Here is a 19,853-nt window from a genome sequence, read left to right on the forward strand (position 1 = left end):
GTAGATGCAGTGTAATTTAAGTTGTATAAGTAGATGAAGTGTCACAGATGTTGAATGAATAGATGCAGTGTAATGGATGTTGAATGAATAGATGCAGTGTAACAGATGTTGAATGAGCAGATGCATTGTAATGGATGTTGAATGAATAGATGCAGTGTAACAGATGTTGAATAAAACAGATGCATTGTAATGAATGCTTAACAAGTAATGCCGTGTACTGGATGTTGAATGAATGTATGTAGTGCAACAGATGTTGAATGAACAGACACAATGTAATAAATGGACAGATACAGTGTATTGGATGTCAAAGGGGCAATTGTAGTGTAAAGGATACGGAATGAGCTGAAGGCAAAACACTAATAATACAAATCATTAATTCAGTACAAAATGAGGCAACAAATACTTTAAAATCAATATATTTATTATTTCTATTTTACATTAAATGTTTTTAGAGATCATTTTGAATGCCCCTTTAAGAAGCCCAGTATTGTCTTCAAGGGAACAATTTCATATTTATATTCTAAAAAAAACACAATATTGTTTTCTTATACAATGTTGGATTTAAAAAATATGTACACCGAGTTTATTTAAATTCTGGACATGCAGGAGCTGAAAACAGGAATTCACAGTACTCATCCTACACATAGAGATGAGCTAAGGACAGGAATTTATAGTACTCAACCTACACATATGAGCTGAAGACAGGAATTTACAGTATTCATCTTACACATATCAGCTAAAGAAAGGAATTTACAGTACTCATCCCTCCAACTCCACATACTTATTGCTAATACAATGTAGTAACTATAGATGGATTGCTGTGTGCAAATTTTTGCTGTATCCTGTAGGCAAATGTTTGCTGGAGTATGAGGGAAGACTTGCACCTTGAGGTTTAAACTCATTCCTTGGTGTTCCAGTAAATGTCAGCACACAGGACATTATGTATGGCCATTATTTCTTATATGAATGATAAGGAATCTCAATGAGCAATTTTCAACAACTTCCAAAGCAATGAGCCTGAGGAAGAGTATCTCCATGCTGTTGACATAATTAGGTCTCTAAAGTACTGAATATTCATTGTTACCAGATTACTGTCACTCTTCCTTGCATTCTGCCTTATTTATCACATACTCCTTCCCTGCTGATGATGTTTGTCCACTTTTGGTAAACTTATCAATGTCTTTTCCATCTTGCCATATTGTTGTCTGTAACTTGTGAGAGACTGGCCCAGGGTTAACTTTCGTATAAAAAACCCTACTCACTCAGTTATCAAATTTCATCAATTTGGAATACAGCTTACATCACAAAATAGAAGTCTAACCAACCAACCCAAATAATCCTAACAATTACAAAAGTCAATTACATATGATGCGAGATGTACTGGAATAACAGACTTCAACACCAACAGCTGCAAACGATGTTCTCTTTGAATGATATGTAGTTTTTGCTTTGTGTACTGGTTCTATGCCTGCTTACAATCCAACTGGCTTTTACACACATATTTTTGAACCAGTTCTGTGCTTTATAAACATATGCCACTGAATGCTATATACTAGAAACCAATAGGGCAGATGTGATGTAAAAATGCACACAAGAACACTCAGGAATTGCCAGTCATCTCATCATGAACTGCATATGATCTCAGCCTTAATGGCAGCTGCCATCTCTTGTCTCTCAGACTGGTTCCTTGCTTGTTTGAAGAGCTGCACTCCTAGTTTAAACAGGTCTGTATCCAACTGTTGGGTCGGGTATACTGGAGGCTGCTCAACTACCTGAAGTGGTAAAAGATGATTTTATCACTCTTTAAAATAACCTAGTTAAGACAGACAATCCCACTTGTTACTTGTCTTTAGCAACAGAAAGCATGAGGCACTGATGTGATTGATACCACTCACCTAGTTTATATAAAATAACAATTGACCATTTCACTAAACAGGCCTTTTTATTACTGATAAAAATATATAATTAGGTAAGCTTTCTCCCTACATTTATATCAGGTCAATTATGACTGATTTTGCAATAGTCTGATGAAACTTATTCCAAAGACAAAGGCGTAAGTAAAATGCACAATCCATCCTCATAATCAAATTTCCGAAGACAACGATGATACCAACACATTCAAAACATTTTCTTGAAATTGGATGAGAAACTTTACCATGTGACTGTCACTGGCTTTGAGTCTTTATAAATAGTGACAGCAAAGTTTATGTACAATCTAGGACCTCAATTAGCCAGAACAGCTGACATCTGAGATGAACAGCATCCAGTCCACTAATTTAATTCAATCACATGTATACTATAGAGTTAACTTGTTGAGGTAACCTATCACAATATCCAAGGCATATTCATTAAGCAGGAAAGTGTCCTTTTTCCAACTACATTGGTTAGAAAAAGCCTTCTGTGTAGGCCAAGATGTATATGGTAAAGTGATTTGATTTAGTGAATTATAGCACAGCAACACAAGCAGGTTACTTTGTACCTTGGCAACTGAAGTGCTTTGCCTAAGAACATACAAGAATATCTAAACATTTAATGGTGAGATTCAAAACAAACAGCTCATTCACTGAGCCACTGTGGCTTTTTAGTTCTGAGCCAAATACATAGACTTAACCTACTTTAGTAATCTTAAAATGTAGGTCACAGTGCCCTTTGTAAAGGTGTAGTACTAACACAGATGCATGTAGTTAACATGTTTTATCATTCGAGCACAAACAGCACACAATAAATGAACATTAAAGATAATACAACTAAGAGAAGCTTAAAATGTAGGTCACAGAAACCTCTTTTTGCAATAAGGGCTTCTTATTCATCAAGATGCATCCCATCATGAAATGTCATGGTTCTTGACATACTAGTATGCATACAGGATGCCAAGAACTCATGGACTAAATGCAGAAACGTAACTAAAGCCAGTAAAAGATTAAACAGGTCACGATCAACTTCTTACACTGTATGGGTGTGATAGTGATGCATATCATTATCAACGAAAATCAAACACAAAATAGAACCAAGTTCATAAAGTGTAAAATACTGGCAGCAATGACTCATTTCTGAAAAAGATGCATCCTCTCACAAGTTTTCATGGTTCTAGATAGGATAGTATATGAAAACCTATTTGGTGATGAGCTAAATGTAAAAGCTTCACCTGTGGCAAGAAAATGCAAAATGTAGGGTACACTGGCTTATTTTTGTACAGCTGTGGTACTAAAAGAAATGTATATGATCATTAAGTTTATTGATTCAAGAACTGAACCCAGCTTGGTAAAGCATACAAGTGACCAACTTTTGTGATCGGGGTGTAGTAATCATTACATCTCACTAAGTCTTATGGTTTGTGGTATAACAGTGTGCATACAGGTTGACAAAACATATTTGGTCACGAGTTAAACATGCAAACCTAACATCTCGACTAAATTGTCAAATTTAGGTCAGTGAACATTTGTTGTAAGAGTGTGTTAATAATGAAAATGTACAGACATCCAGTTTAATTAATGTAGTACAAATTCTGAACTTAATTTGTGTTGACCCTGATGAATACCAGCCAAAGAACTGATTTAGATGTAATAATACACAGTGCTAATACTCAAACCTCAGGTTAAGACCATGAGCTGCTGAATCTATGGTTTCATTACAGAGTATGCACCGACTGGTTAATCATTCAGCCTGTATAACATTGCAAGTACACAACATAGTGGGACATATTTGGGACTACACCATGGAAATTTTTTAATAAAATAACCATTATTTCTGGCATTCTTTGAAGGAAGGATTCAGTAGTCTTTCACAGTCTCTGTTCAATCTACTAATTAAGCTGAAACAATCTAATCTCGTAAGAAATCAAAATTTAAACACTGACAAACTATGATTCTTTATGTAGGTATTTCTTCTTTGGAAACAACAGCTTTAACATAAAATATGTCAACAGAATATGTATGGGCAATTTTGTTAGAGAATACTTTTTTGATTGCTCAGACTATTCTATAAGACTGAGTTGAATGGAGAACATTGATTTAGGGATCATGATAATTTCCATAGTCAATGGTTTTAGTGAGAGGTTTTATTATTAGAGGCTTGTAAGGGTTCATGGAACACTGTTTTGCCTGCCAAAAGTACCAATATGTATCAATTTCTATGTATTGTTTTCCCAAAATATTTTATATCTAAAATCTTTCTCTAAAATTGTTGAAGTAGATCGAGGAAAAAAACACCAGAAAAGTGATAACATAGCCTTACTATCTGCTGATATGCAGACAGAGAGAGTACATACCTTGTCAACCTTGCACAGCTGTCTCCTGATCTCCAGGTCTTGCCTTGCCACTAATGCCTTCCTGTATGGTCCTATGTTATGCAATAACTGCTTCCTCTCCTTGAGCTTCTGCAATGCTGCACTGTGGAAGGCTGGGATGTCATGGTAAAGCACAAAGGATGGTTTGGGTTCCACAGTTTCCTCTCTCTTCTTCTCAGCCTCCTCTTTTTCTTCATGGACTATCTTGCCTTCCTCTTAAGAAAGCAGAAGAAATTCATTAGCAAGATTTAGCATTGTATAAATGAACTGATCATTGTATCAAGTCAATAAAGATTACTTTCAATGCGAAACATTAGGCCTCAACCAAGTGTATTAGCAAGAAAGAAAATGAACAACTTCACAATTAAAAATATCACTGAAGCAGCTCAATGACTAACTATTTTTTTTGTTAAAACTAAAAATTAATTAAATTATTTTAAAATTAAAATTAAAAACAGTGAAACCAAAACTATTGGGATACACAATGTTGAGTTATGCAACCTCTCTTCCAAATGCAACTATTGAGCAAGTCGTGGTTAGCTGTACTCCCTGATTTAAAACAGTATTATTTTAGATCCTCTCCCACCTCACCAACTCACATGATGATATAAAGCCACCCTCACACAAGTGTTACCCAAGGGCAGCAATAAGACAATATCCACTACACACAGCATGCCATTCCAGTTAAGAATTAATATATAAGCTGTCATAAAATATTTGAAAGACCTCTGTGATTTAAATTTTGTGCATCAAGATCTGTTTATCTCCTCTCAAACCACAAAGGAGGCATGAAAAACGAAACCCGCTTCCTTTATTTTCACTAGGGTACAGTTTTACTGAGTTAGAAAGGTAACAATGAATTTAATCTAAAAAGATTTAACAATGGCCTTAATCTACTGCAAGAATGGACATACAAACAAATGGACACACATATGGAAGAAAATGTGATCACTTTACTGAGCTTCCAGCAAAACCAGTTCAACAATATTGACTTCTTCCACTTGATTACCATATTGTCAAATAAACTTGCAGGTTTATTGAATTTCCAGCTAAAAGGTTTTGAGAAGATGGAGTGATGGACATAATTACTTACAGTTGTGAGTGATCGTCATAAACAATGACAACTTAGGAAAGGTTAGTTTAATGGACACTGACAAGTTTGAAGACAGTGTGTGTGTCATTTTGATTTTTGTACATAGCTTTAACAATTTTTCAGTCATATCGCTAAGATGTCTGCAGTGTGGCAGTTTACAGTGATATCTATCACTGGGGCATCATGCTGCAGACATGTAGCATGATGTCCCATCCAGTCACATTATCCTGACACCTGGTCAACCAGTCCTAACACTAACCTCTTAATACTAAGCGCCAAGCAAGGTAGCTGCTAGCATCATTTTTGTAAGTCTTTGTTATGACTCAGTCAGGGATCAAACCCATGACCACTCGCTCTACCCACCAGGCTACCGGAGCATGATGAAGAGAATCACTAACAGTTGTGGAGATGACAAAGTGATGGACATAAGTCACTGACAATTTTGGAGAAGACAATGTAATGGAAATAGTTTTGGAGAAGACAAAATGCTGGACATAAACACAGACAGTGACAATTACATATAAACATCAAAATACAAATGTGATTAGTGAGATTGCTATTAATCACCTACCTATCTGGTTACCTACAACCTACCTATTTGTGTGCACATACACAACCAACATACCACCATGAACCTCAACATTATTTTCAAACACCATGAATTTAATCAAATTTCTTGCCAAATTTTGTATAAATAAAATGCCTAAGCAAGTTTACCTTCTAATTCAGCACTGTGCTGTTCCCTCTCCTCCTCCAACTGTTTCTGACAGGCTGAAACCAACTGATTAAAGATGGCTTCACCAGCATACTGTTTAGATATGCCAATTTTGGAGAATATACTGGCAGGCTTGAAGCGCTTGCGAGCTGAGCCAGAGGATGGTTTGGGTCGATTATCCTGTAGCAGACTTGTCCAGTCCAGGTCCAAGGCATCTACTGCTACCTCTGGAAATTCATTATCAATCTAAGTAACTGTTTCAAATTTACTGATTATTGTGTTTTGTATTATTGGATTTTGTGGGTGCAGCTGAAGTTCATTTAGGCTAGCTTGAGAACCCCATTTACTTTGGGCATGACCACAAAATCCAACAGTGCAAACACTACAATGTCTGAATTATAAAACTTCATTCATTAAATAAAAAATTGCATTTAAATTCATTTTCACAAATTTAACACGAATTCATGTATTTTACAAACAAATTTTATTACTGAATCATGAAAAATAAATAGATTAATGTGATCAAGATAGACCTTCTGTGACATCAAGTTTAAGTAATAAAATTACTTTTTATTGTTCTATATGTGCTTAGCAATGCCCAATTATAGAAAAATTGACTAGTTTATCCCAAGCATTTGCATAAGACCTGAGTATATAATAAATATAGATATGCATATGCACCTCAGTGATGAATAAAAATCATTCTTAATGATGAATACTTTATTTATATCAATGATTACTTTATCACTATTTAAAAGAGAAAATTTTGAAACTTTTTTGAAATTAATTTAAAAGAGACATGAGAAATGTGTTAAATGATATCATTTTTCAAGTTTAAAGAAGTAAACAGATCATATTATACATGATTTCCATATAAATTAAGAGTTTATAAGACAGAATAAGACAGAAAAAATCCTTTAAATACAAGGTAAAAGAATCCATTAAATCTCCGAAGCGCCAGTGTCATTTTTTTATTTGTTATCAAGATGAGACATTAAATATATATTTAACATCCCCTATAATAATAACAATGGCCTCTCTCTGTACATGTGCCAAGATTCACTCATGACTGTTTACCGTATATACTTGCATGCAATTCAGATCTGTCTGCAAAATACATTGACCCAGATCTGCCATTGCATAATTTGACTGCAGATCTCTGTCAATGTAGTTTGTTAAGCCTAATCAGTAGAAATAACATAAACCCTGATCTGCTGGTGAATTATATGCAGATCTGGGTCTATGCATTTTGTTAGGACAAAGTATTACAATCAAATAATACAGACCATGTTCTTATCACATATATGATTGCACATCAGGGCCCATTTTGTTTGCAGTTGGATCGGATTAATATATCAGAACATATGGTACATATGAATGCACCAAGGAGTGGGAAGTGACTGGTGAAACTCATAACAGAGTGGGCATCTGTTTCTTTGATTTTACCGCAAAAGAAGACATGCATGATAAAGACAGAGGCCAATATATCAGAGGTTCAAAAGATGGCCAAGAGCCGCTTGCCATTTACTTACTTTGCTTTTGTTTACTATATGCCGTTTCATCATCACCAAGTAAGCTTCCCTCCTCTGAGGAAATTGCCTCATAAGATAGGCTTTCATTCTCATCATCATCTGAAAGAGATCAAAGAACATGTTCGATTAGTACAATGTGCTACCTTATCAAATGGTGAACAAGGAAGTCTGTATGGAGAAGACTGCATATGGAGAAGGCTGTATAAGGGGAGATCTGCATTGGTAAGTATGCATAGGGAAGACGGGTGAATTCTGCATTGAGAAGTATATGGGAAGTTCTGTATGGAGAAGTCTGTATATGAACATTTCAATATGGGTAGATCTACTTGGGGAAATATATAGAGAAGTCTGCATATTCAGGTCAGAGAAAGGCAAACACCTCATAAAATAAACCTAAAACCAATTGAAAACCATTGATCTGGGGCCTATAGATAGACAGGGGGTCAAGTTTAATATTGCATGCTGTTTCCAATGATGTAGTTTGCGGAAAACAAAAAAATCACCTTGGTGCTCTAGTGCAAACTGATCACAGTGACAGAATTAAGTATAAACTAAGTCAAAAAAGTGAGAGAAAAAAATGGATTTTTAACACAGCTCAATGTATGCCATGGAGAAAATTTATACTTGATAGAGGGGCCTTCGTGAAAATTCATACAGATCAAATGGCCAATTTCAATCAGATGGTCCTCAATACATCTGACGATGTCAACTTCAGCAAGAAAATTAAGCACTCATAATTTATTAAAATATCACTGTGAAATTTTAGCATAAATAAACATCAATGGTATAACTGTCAAGTGAAGTACTTTTACTATGACAGTACAATGGTTGAGTACACTTGACACTGATGTAGGCATGTATGAGGATGCACAACTTGATGAGTAATGCATAACACTCAAATACATCTAGCAATGATGTCAGCACACGTGAGTGACATACAATCTCAATGCCATTGGTAAGTTCTTTACCAATTTATGTATCCTCTGGCACAATTTAATACAGCATATATTTACAATATCATTTAGCAAAATAAAAATACATACTGATATTTAAAGTCATATGGCCTTGAAACACATTACTTCCCTTCCAATGATAGATTTCATAACACAAGTTAGAATTTCACAATACATCAATATACATATTAAGGAGTACAAGGGCTGATAAAACTTGCCTTGTTGGTCTGTTTTGTCCAGTGACTTGGCTCCAACTGACCCCGTTCTGCTCCTGGTAAAACAGTGAAAGAACCGTATTTACAGCATGTCTTATTATTTTTATACAGGTTCCGATGTACATGATCCAGAGAAGAAAAAAAAATGGATACAAGTTGTAAACATGTATATTCCTACTGAAGACCCGGAAGTCAAAGTCAAAATGAATTCAATACACTGTAATATATTTTAAGGGTAAATTCCCTCTCAACAAAAGTAAATGTCCATTCCAGTTTCAAATTCTAATCAAAAGATTTGAAGATGATGATATTTCGAGAATTTTCTGTTTTTAGTCAATCAACATACATATTAATATATGTCTTCTGGCCAGAAAGCTTTCTGCAAAATATGATCAAATGCTATTCAGCCATTTTGGAGAAGTCGTGGTGGCCATATAAGAAGGTGAACTAGCATCAACTATACAAACTGAAAAGTTTTATCCCAGGATTAATTTAAATTAATTTTAAATTTTCATCAACACTGCCACTATACACTCATGGAAGAGCTCTGGAACATAGAACTACACTTCTAAGAGTGTAATGAGAACTGAAGTAGATGATCATAGTTTTGTTTTACACGCTACAATTCCACACTGTATATTAGCTACCTTGATTGATAATTTCACAGCAAAATGGTATTACATCTACCCTAATAAATGATATCAAATCTACCTTAATACATGATATCACAACAACCATAATTCATAACACAGTTAAGGAGATCTTCCTCTTGAGTGCCCCCGGGGTCAACCAGCTTTCACCACCTATATACAGCCAGAATCCCTAGGCACGGATGAGTTTAAGCCCAAAATTATCCTTCAAGGTTAGCCACCCCACTAAACTTTTTAAACATTAATTCTTGTACTTTTAAGAAGAAAAACCTATTCTTTCGTGTACAAGAACACATATAAAATTTCAGAAGCTACGCCACAATCGTCTTGGATTATTCATGCGCAATTTCTTCCCCAAAGTGTTAATAAACTTTTTATGTTTTTTTTTCTTCAAAGTTTTAAGAAAGATTTTTTTTATCATGTATGAGAAAAATACATGAATATAAAATTCCGGAAGCCATGCCACAACTGTGTTATATTCAAATTCGTGTTATAACAGAGCATGATATAGCGGGGTCACACTGTAATTAAATACAATCTTCTAAAAGACCAAAAACAGAAACATTTCTTCATCACTGCATATAAAAAAAAACATTCTTTCACAGAATATGCTTTACATCTTCCTCAACCTGTTAGAACAACTTTGCAATCCATTTTATGACTTCAAATAAACCATAAAGCTAGCAAAATGTGCCATGTCATAAAGATCTCTAGAGTAGTAATCCTGTAATTTTATGAATGATAATGTAAATTAAGATTTAAACCTCTCTTCTTGGGGCTTTTCTTTTCCACTTTTGCCAGACTTAATCGAGGCTCTATCCTCAAGGCTTAGAAGAAGTTCTTTGTTCACTACACTGATTTGACTCTTGTGACTGCCTCGACTCTTGCGGCTTCCGTGACTGCTGCGGCTTGGACTGCGCCTCAGTCTCTCTCTCTCCCAATGAAATGGTTCACTAGGAGGAGGCTTTTCTGGTGAAGCCTGTGAAGAGGAGAATCCTTAGGATAGCAACGACAAATCAACTTAAGTTAAAATGACATGTATAGGTCATGGGAATATATTAAACCAATGACAACAGCATGTAAAAGAGAAAAGAAAATAAGTCTCAGATTTGTTTTCAAGGCAAGATAAAATCTTTATGCATTAGAAAAGTACAACAAGAAACATTTGAACTGCAAGTTGCAGTAGCTTTATTCAAAACAGGAATTTAGGTCACAAGCTACTAGCTCCCTGAATCAGTTTATATTTCTTTATACACAGAAATTTAATAGCCAACATTCTCACTGGATTTATACCTCATCCACTTTGTTCAGGATTTCATCTGCAGAATCATTTTCTGACCAGTCACTGAACTCTTCTCTGTCGAACTGGAAGCTTCTCTCATGGAGGCTGCCAGTTTCCTCTGGAAATAAAATGTAAAGTCACGTTGCACAAATTGAACTTTTATTTATACAAAAGTCACAAAGAAACTTTGAAGGAGAGGTTATCTCTTAGTAAAATTATACCTTCTTATGATGGCTTACCGCAGTAAATTCATCTGCTTTTCATAACATATTCACAGATCTTATTTCCGTCCCCACCAATTTCAAGATCTGACTAAGGGTGATAATCCACCATATAAATGATGTGTCCTTCCACTGCAAATGCATGCACATAATTTGGTAAAAAATATCAACTATGTTAGCGTAATTGCAAAAAGGTTGTATATTTTACCTCAGGCCATGAAGATCCAAAAATCATTTCCCTCTCACAGATGGTTATCACAAGGAAAACATATGTACCAAGCTTGATGAATGTCAACCTCAAAGTTTATGATACTGAGTTAGAGACATAGGGTTAGACTGACTTGCTGATGGAAGTGTATGTATGTATGTATGTATGTATGTATGTATGTATGTAAGTATGTATGTATGTATGTAAGTATGTATGTATGTATGTATGTATGTATGTATGCATGCAATCTGTACCTATCGTCTTACCTGTATGCATCAGCCCCAATACCATCTTGACCATGCACATATCACCAATATATACTGAATCAATTAAGATACATCAAATTGTAGCTATAGCACAGCTATGATTGCCATTTAAAGTGCCACAGATATGCTAAATGATGGCTACAGTTGAAAGCCCTCTTTAAAAGTATGCATGTGTGTGTGTGTGTGTGTGTGTGTGTGTGTGTGTATGCAGCATGTACCAGTGTCTTACAACACTACATACAAATGTGAATATGTAGTGCTAACAAAAAGTTAAATTTGAAAAACATAAAAATGAACTGTACAGAAAGTTAGGAAGTTAAAACTTTCCAAAAAATGTAAATGTACAACATGAAATATAAAACATAATGGCAAACATTTATGCCCATTAAAACTAAATAAATACTAGTGTACAAATCACATTCACTTAAAAAAAAACCCACAAAGAATGTCGTACATTCTCATACAGTTTCTTAAGCAGTTCACATAAATTTACTTCAATCTCACAGGATGGAAATTAACAGACTTGACATGAATGTCTTCCACTGTCAGGGTACATATTCCGGTCATGGTTTATCCTTCAGGATGTAGACGCGAGTAAGGTATGCATGTCCAATACACAACTGACGCATCTGGTATGCATGTCCAATACACCAGTGACACGAGTCAGGTATGCATGTCCATTACACCAGTGACACGAGTCAGGTATGCATGTCCAATACACCAGTGACACGAGTCAGGTATGCATGTCCAATACACCAGTGACACGAGTCAGGTATGCATGTCCATTACACCACTGACACGAGTCAGGTATGCATGTCCAATACACCAGTGACACGAGTCAGGTATGCATGTCCAATACACAACTGACGCGTCTGGTATGCATGTCCAATACACCAGTGACACGAGTCAGGTATGCATGTCCAATACACCAGTGACATGAGTCAGGTATGCATGTCCAATACACGACTGACACAGTACTATTTCATCTTTTACTTCTTCCATATGGAGGCTGTCACTCTCCAATAGTAAATATTTTGGTTAAAAAACTTTTTATGTTATTTTGCCATATAAGATGAACATGCTGATTTATACATAATTTGATGCCTGTATTGATGAACTGTCCGTATACAAGATGTATGGCTATGATAGAAGGCTCTTATTTTATTACTTAACTCATTCTGAAAAAGGGCATTACTTGTTTAGGATGTTTTGATAACCACGGTGGTGATTTTTGGAAATAAAGAATTTTTCAATTTGTGTAAAAAAATTCTGATTCAAAAGTGAGGACAAATTTGAATGCCAAAAGGTGGAATTTAGTTTGGTTTCTGAACATATGTGGATTGACTGATTGATTGATTGACTAATTGACTGATGTTTTATAACACAACAGCACAGTTAGGGTATATAGTGCCAAAAGAAAGATTATATGATACAAGATTTATATATGAAAAATGCCTTGTTTGCAATGAGCAAATAAAGTGCAAAAACAAAACTATGTGATGGTAAGGATAATGTATAAAGGTTCCCCGATCAACAGGGAATATAAATATGTGTAGAGGCCGACCGAAATTCAGTTTTGGTTTCGGCGCCAAAATTTGGCAAATGGCCTCTTTTGACATAGTTTCTGTTTCGGCTGAAGCCAAAAAGTTAGCTTCTGGTTTGCTTTCGGTTTCGGCCAAAACTGATATTGACTTTTGGTCATCAGCCATAGATCTATTTTAACTTTCAGAATGCAACGCTAGTGCTGCGTCTATTACTCTGCTTGTTGACCGGTCAGTCGGCGCTAGGCAATTCGGCACTGTTGCATTTCAGTCTACTCGCGTGTTGAATAAAGAGATTTTGAAGTCTGACAATATTGATAATTTCAGTTGGTTAAACTGTAGCGAATTAATCTGTGTGAGGTAGAAAATTGAAGTTAATAATAAACAGATTAGTTAATCACCACAAAGAATGTCGAAAAATGCAGTGTGGGATTACTTCAGAAAAATCGATTCTGATGCAAGCAAGGCGCAGTGCAAAGAATGCAACAAACTGTTATCACTTGGCAGCGATAAACCAAGACTTCAGACAGTTTCAGGCTTGAAAGGTCATCTGGCCAACTGCCACAAGGAGCTCCATGGTATGTATCTCAAGAGGTCCATAAACGAAGGAGCAGAGCATGCCTCTAAAAAGATGATGATGGAAGAGAAAGCGACTAAACATGCATTACCGAATTTTGTGCAGATGTCCTTAACATCAATGGTCGAGAGCAGAATGGTCTGGCCTGATAACCACGTTGCAGTTGAGCGAATTGATAAGTGCATCATGGACTTGATTGTTGTCGACATGTTACCCTACTCAGTTGTTGAAGTGTAGTATTGCATCATGACCCAGGCCTATTTAATAAATCTTGTGTTCGGCAACTTCGGTTTATCTTTCGGTTTCGGCCGAAGGTGTAGTTAAACCTTTGGTTTCGGCTTCAGTTTCGACCAAAAGTCAATTTATAACTTTCGGTCTGGTTTCGGTTTCGGCCGAAACCAGAAATTTAGTTTCGGTCGGCCTCTACTAAACACTATGTAGTTGATTGATCTGATTGGACCCTTCAGACCACATGTGTAGCTTTTGATGATATTGTTTTGGGTTTAATGCCATTTTTCAGCATATGCTAGATTATACATGGCAGCCAGTATAACTGCTGGAGGAAGAACCTGGGAAAAAAACAGTGGGAGCAATTACTGCCAAGCTTTCTGACATACCAACATTGCCTGAGCCCAGGACTAGAACATACACAGATGGAAGTGAGATGCTAGTGATCTGTAAAGGAGAGTGCTTTAGATCACTGAGTCACTGAGGGCTTCCATGTCTAGCTGAAGTTGAGGCCAAAGTGATGTGTAGAATCAGAGCAGCAACCTTTAGCCTCTCCTAAGCCAATTGGGGGAGGCAGGAGACAAATTAAAGATGAGTATATCACCATATTCCCCATGTGGGCCTCAGCTCACCAAGAAATCTGGGTCAGTAACATGCTGTTCATTGCAGTTGTTATGAAAACAACTTTTTCAAAGTTTCCCTACTTTGTTCATCTTCATCCAAAAATGATTGAACATACTGTATTTACTGGCCTGTACATCAACGCAGAGTACGAGTCGAATTAGCAAATTTGGTAAATTTTCCATCCTTTATCCATATACAAATAAAGCTAAGTGCAAAATATTATCCTATTTGTAAGTAACCTTTCATGTCAGGATCATTACATGTAACTGAAAGCAGTTACTATGAACACCGAAATACATAGTCCTAGTTTCCTCCGACCCTTGCCAACCCATTTTTGATATTTGGACATTTATGTTTGGATGTAGGGTCAAAGTAAAATCCCTATTGAAAAGTTGGAATTCGCCGACACCATTTGGTGTCTGCATGGGGTAGCCGCTTAATAGCCGGCCCGGCAAACTTGAACAACCTTTCATCGACATATACCTGCATGAAATCAATTAAGAGTCACATGATTATATAAAATCGCAACCTACATGTCAATGACATCAGAGGTCATATAGTCACATGATATCGACAATAAACAAATTCCCAAATCAGCTGTACATAGAATTTGGACATATTATATAGAAGTCACCTAATGTTTGTAAATAAATATAATGCACACTTAATTCTCAACATATTCTGCGAACAACGACCAGAAACCTGTCAGTATCACAGAAGGGTGGAGAAAACGATTTTCAAGAAGTACTGAGCACATGTCAGTGATGTTTTCGTTGGTGTCACATGACTACCAGATTGATATGTGCATCTTTGCGTAGTGAATCTGGTTTTCTTAAAATTGCTGTAACATTTGCAGATTTTTGGTCGTTATTTTCGCAATAATTATTTTAAGAAGATTCTTTTCTCATTTTTCTATATAAAAAATATGTGACTTTCACTTGTGTTCGTTTTGTTTCCATACAGCAACACTAGAAATGTTTTACTTTTGATATCACGTGACTGCATGTCCTGTTGTCACTGACATGCAGGTTGCGATAGTTGTGTAGTCACGTGACTAGGAATGCAACTGGCAAGATCCAGGCCAAATTTTAGCAACGATGTACTTTCATCTCGACTATCAGCGGATTAAATACATAACGAATGATATGATCACAATTTCTGAGAAAATAAATCATATTCCTATCAATTTCATGCAGGTATATCTCGATGCGATGTCGTTCAAGTTTTCTGGGCCGGCTCGAAAGCGGCTACCCCATGCCGACACCAAGGAAACTCGGACTACGAAATACACTGAAAAACCTAAATACACATGTATTTACATGTTCTCGGTGTATATGTCGGTGTACACAGAGTAATTATTATTTATTTTTGTGTGAATAGTAAATACAGAGCAAAATAAAATATGAATTATGTGATCTTGAGCACAGGGGCTCGGATCGTTTAAAACTGACCTGTCATACATGTACTATATAATAACTATAAGGGAGGACACTTCTCTCCTTGCTCGCGCGACCTATTTACGAATAAACGCTGATATTTCAAGCTACGTTCTGCGTAGCTTAACAAATTTGGTACCGATATTTAGCTCAGGCATTCGACTGTGTATACCTATCAAAAGTTTGACTAATATCATACCTTTAAGGTATGCCAAATCATTTTCCTACGGTACCGCTCGACATAGCCCTGATCACGTTCGCTTAATATGCAAGAACAAAGCGCTGAATGGAATATTGTCCTCTCATTAGTTAAAAGAAAATTACGTCCTGTATTAATTTATAACTTACTTTCAGTTGGCCAATAAGAAGGTAGTATACCATTCAGGGCGTTATTTTTGCATGTGCTGTAAATTTGATATAACTTACATACAAAAATTAACAAACCCGTTTCCACCCCATTTGTTATTCGGCCTGAGCCAGCTCGTTGATATTTGCATTTATCACACAGTAGTTTTCTATAGTATGTGCAGTTTCATATTTTTTATATTACCACAAAATATTACTTTATGTGATTCTGATTGGTCCAAAAAAGCCCAAGAAATTATTGTGCAGCATCCTCTTTACTGATTGCCTGGGATCGTGGGAAAACGTTTTTAACCTCGCCTTCTGGAATGTTTGGTTTAGAATGAACATTTTTGGTGGCCATTTTTGAACTCGACTCCCAAATGGAAATTGAGGAAAAATTACCTCCGCTGTCTCAATATGGATATGTTACCCCCACATGGGGTTTATGTCATGTATAACAATATCATAATGAGAAACATGGCGTAAAACTACAAGACAAAAACAAGAATAAGAAGTAAAACCAAGGGTATTGCTTATTTGATGGCGGGGTGGGAGAGGGAGCGGTATATCTGTAACATAGATATAAAATCCACCGTATAAACAAGCGTGGTTTAAATGTTAACTTACGGAAGTAAATAAACTTACCTCTGTTCACGGAAAATTTGGATATATACGGGTCTCCTAACTGACAGAACTTTACCCAACCACTGCATATTTACGCAGTATATATGGGATGCAAATCCGACTCAAAAAGAAATTCGTTTACGTCTTCTGTACAGTTTATTGTTCCAGTCAAATACTGTAAATATCTGGTCACAAATGCATTGCAGTAAATGTGTGAATTTCTGCATCCAGTAATCCTTTTTCCACATAAAAGTCACAACAATGCAAGTTTTAGTTCTGCAAGTGAGATTTTAGGGTAAACATGTACTCTTGGCCTACTGTTTACCGTATCAATGTGGCATCACATCGCATTAATCATTATGTTTTGAAAAATGATTTTGTCGTCATAAAATGTTATGTTTATTCGGAAGGAAGCTTTTTCTTTGATTTATTGTTTGTTAAAATGTACAATCTACTTTTATTAGTTCAACTTTTGGAACTAAATTTTATGCAAAACAAATGAAAGGTGCACCGTCTGTCAGAATAAACAAAATTATTCGTTCTTCTTTCTATCTAAATAATTTCCACTGAAATAAATACCATGTGATAAAAAAAACAAAAACTTCAAATGGGTAATGATTTAATATTAAATTTACGAAACTCGTTGAATAATGTCCAGCTTTTGCTCGCCAAAGCCGAACATTATTCAACGAGTTTCATGAATTCAATATTAAATCGTTACCCATTTGAGATCCTCTATGAATCAAGTTTTGCCACCCCGCACCCCCCCCCCCCGAAAAAAAAGTTGAAATTACGTCCCTGTCTGTATCATACCACCTTCGTTCTCGAACAGAACGATCAACCGGTTATGATACCTGTAAAGTACGACTGACTGACCAGTGCTACAACTTGAGGAAAAGTTAATAATTTGTACCAAATCTTTCGAATCATAGTTTATTTTGCTCTATATTACTATTCAAAGAAAAACATATAATTCATGTATGTACACCGATATATACACCGAAAATATGTAAATACATGTTTATTTCGGTTTTCATTGTATTTCGGTGTTTATAATAACCCCAACTGAAAGTTTCACGCTATGTATTTTAACGTATTATGTACTTTCATCTACATATAATGCTGATGAAAATTTATTGAGTTACAGTTACGATAAAATCGCTATGCTATGTGAAATTAAATTTCCGGTTTCATAAATATTAAAGGTATAACCGACTATATTCTACTTCAAATTACCAACAATAGGGAAATTGTGTCATTAATGCCAAAATAATTTTTCCAGTTCTTTTTTTTTGAGAGATACAGAGACATAGGCATATGTATTCCATGGCAATTTTCTTTTTGCACCTCATGATCAAAATAAAATATTATTACTAGATATCAGAGAGAGAGAGAGAGATAGAGATTGAGATTTCAGCTCATGTTTTTTGTTGTATTTTTTTTGTACCTTACTGCTCCTGTTTAGCTACAGATTTTGTCAAAGAAGAATTAATAAATGAAATAGTAAATGTAAACTATGAAAATACATACCATACTCCTTCAGCGTCTTTATATTCACAATATTTATATCCATAATTCAGTTAGGTTAAATCCGAAGAATGACCAATTCGCCTGCTGTCTAATTTTCTTTTTAAGTGCCATGACCTCTCTATTCCCAATAAATACGATTTTTTTCTGAAATGCATCTACTCTTCCTGTAACTCAGGCGGCAATTGTTTTTGATCTTTACTCACACTTCAGATTGTTAACAGTTCTATCGGCAAGTTCATAAGATGTCAGTGGTTGACAAATTTACATGAGTAACTTGGTTTTCCTTTCATTATACCGTACCATAGTCACAACACCCTATGGGTAGCCTCATTTCTCTAATGGTAGCCTCATTAATCTGATCTGGTCTGCCGAATCTCAAACAGCTGTTGGATTTTTAATTAGCATGTAAATGCCTCTAAAACCCATGTCATTCTTGCACAACGGAAGTGTCAACTAAAACTAAAATGAAATGTTTACGCAGTGGTATTAACTGATAATGGAATTAATTAATTAATTGATAATATAATATAGTACTGCATTTGTACATGAGTAACAGTCATCAGGTAAGTGGACAATACATTCTCTCTCTCTCTCTCTCTCTTTCATTATGAGGCATAGTTTTTATTTGATAGTGAGGTGCAAAAAGAAACATCTGACGAAATATGTCTTTGTCATGGTTATTCATCTTCTAACTCGTCTAACGCACATATATGTAATCAATAAAACGATTTGTCAGTTTTGGTCAAACCTTTTCAGACATTTCTAAGAAGAGGTCTTAAAAAATAAGTTTTAAGAACTAGCAGCTACATTTGATGGTAGATCAGCATCATTTGTATAAATCACAAGGTCCTTTGGCCAACAATTTCTTCTCAGAAATTCAGTAATATTATGTTGGGCACTTTGTGAAGAAGTTAAAAAGGTTTTTATATTTTAGTTATCACAGCCATATTGAATGGTGGATCATCATCAATTATACAATCTAAAAGCCACGTTAGTACACCTTCTGTGGAATTTGGCCAAATTCTGTTAAGCAGTGTTTGAGAAGAAGTTTCTGAAAGATTCTTTTCTAGCAACAGCACACGTATCTGAAGCATTCATCTATCCATATGACAATGAAATAACTTCATGCAAGAATGCTTTCTGTTAATTCTAAATCTGCAGAATGGTATCTGATGTCATTTAAAGGTGCTTCTAATTTTTGGAATAATGACCAAATCTGGTGTCGGACTTGGATCAATTGTATAAGTCTGAAACCAAAACATCATAATTCTTTCTGTGAAATCTGGTCATCAAATTCAGTTAAGTGGTTTAATTGAAGTCATTTAAAGGTTTTTCTATCTTTTGCATTAGTGGCTATATTGGTGAAAGACAAGTATCATCTGCACAGACCTGAAAGGCCTACATATCAAGAAATTTGCTGCCAAGCATGGACGTTAGTGGTCCAGTGTTTATTGTGGGGGTGGGTGGGTGGGGGGTGTTGAGAAGTTGAAATAGCAATTTTGAGTGGACAATGTATGACATACACCAC

The 19,853-nt window shown here is 35.6% G+C and overlaps 1 protein-coding gene across 1 annotated transcript in view; it reads right to left on the reverse strand.

Moving 5' to 3' along the window:
* Positions 1-19,853, reverse strand: part of LOC149799169 (uncharacterized) — a 145,903-nt gene that overhangs the window by 35,217 nt on the left and 90,833 nt on the right. The window contains exons 15-21 of the mRNA XM_089958148.1: positions 10,737-10,843; positions 10,208-10,422; positions 8,797-8,849; positions 7,626-7,724; positions 6,096-6,320; positions 4,268-4,500; positions 1,626-1,772 (exon numbers count right to left, since the gene is read on the reverse strand). Coding sequence (XP_089814274.1) covers positions 1,626-1,772; positions 4,268-4,500; positions 6,096-6,320; positions 7,626-7,724; positions 8,797-8,849; positions 10,208-10,422; positions 10,737-10,843 — 1,079 coding nt within the window. The remainder of the gene's footprint in view (positions 1-1,625; positions 1,773-4,267; positions 4,501-6,095; positions 6,321-7,625; positions 7,725-8,796; positions 8,850-10,207; positions 10,423-10,736; positions 10,844-19,853) is intronic.

The sequence above is a fragment of the Sinohyriopsis cumingii genome, chromosome 5 (genome assembly GCF_028554795.1).
Source record: "Sinohyriopsis cumingii isolate HCF-2022 chromosome 5, ASM2855479v2, whole genome shotgun sequence".
Taxonomy (NCBI): domain Eukaryota; kingdom Metazoa; phylum Mollusca; class Bivalvia; order Unionida; family Unionidae; genus Sinohyriopsis; species Sinohyriopsis cumingii.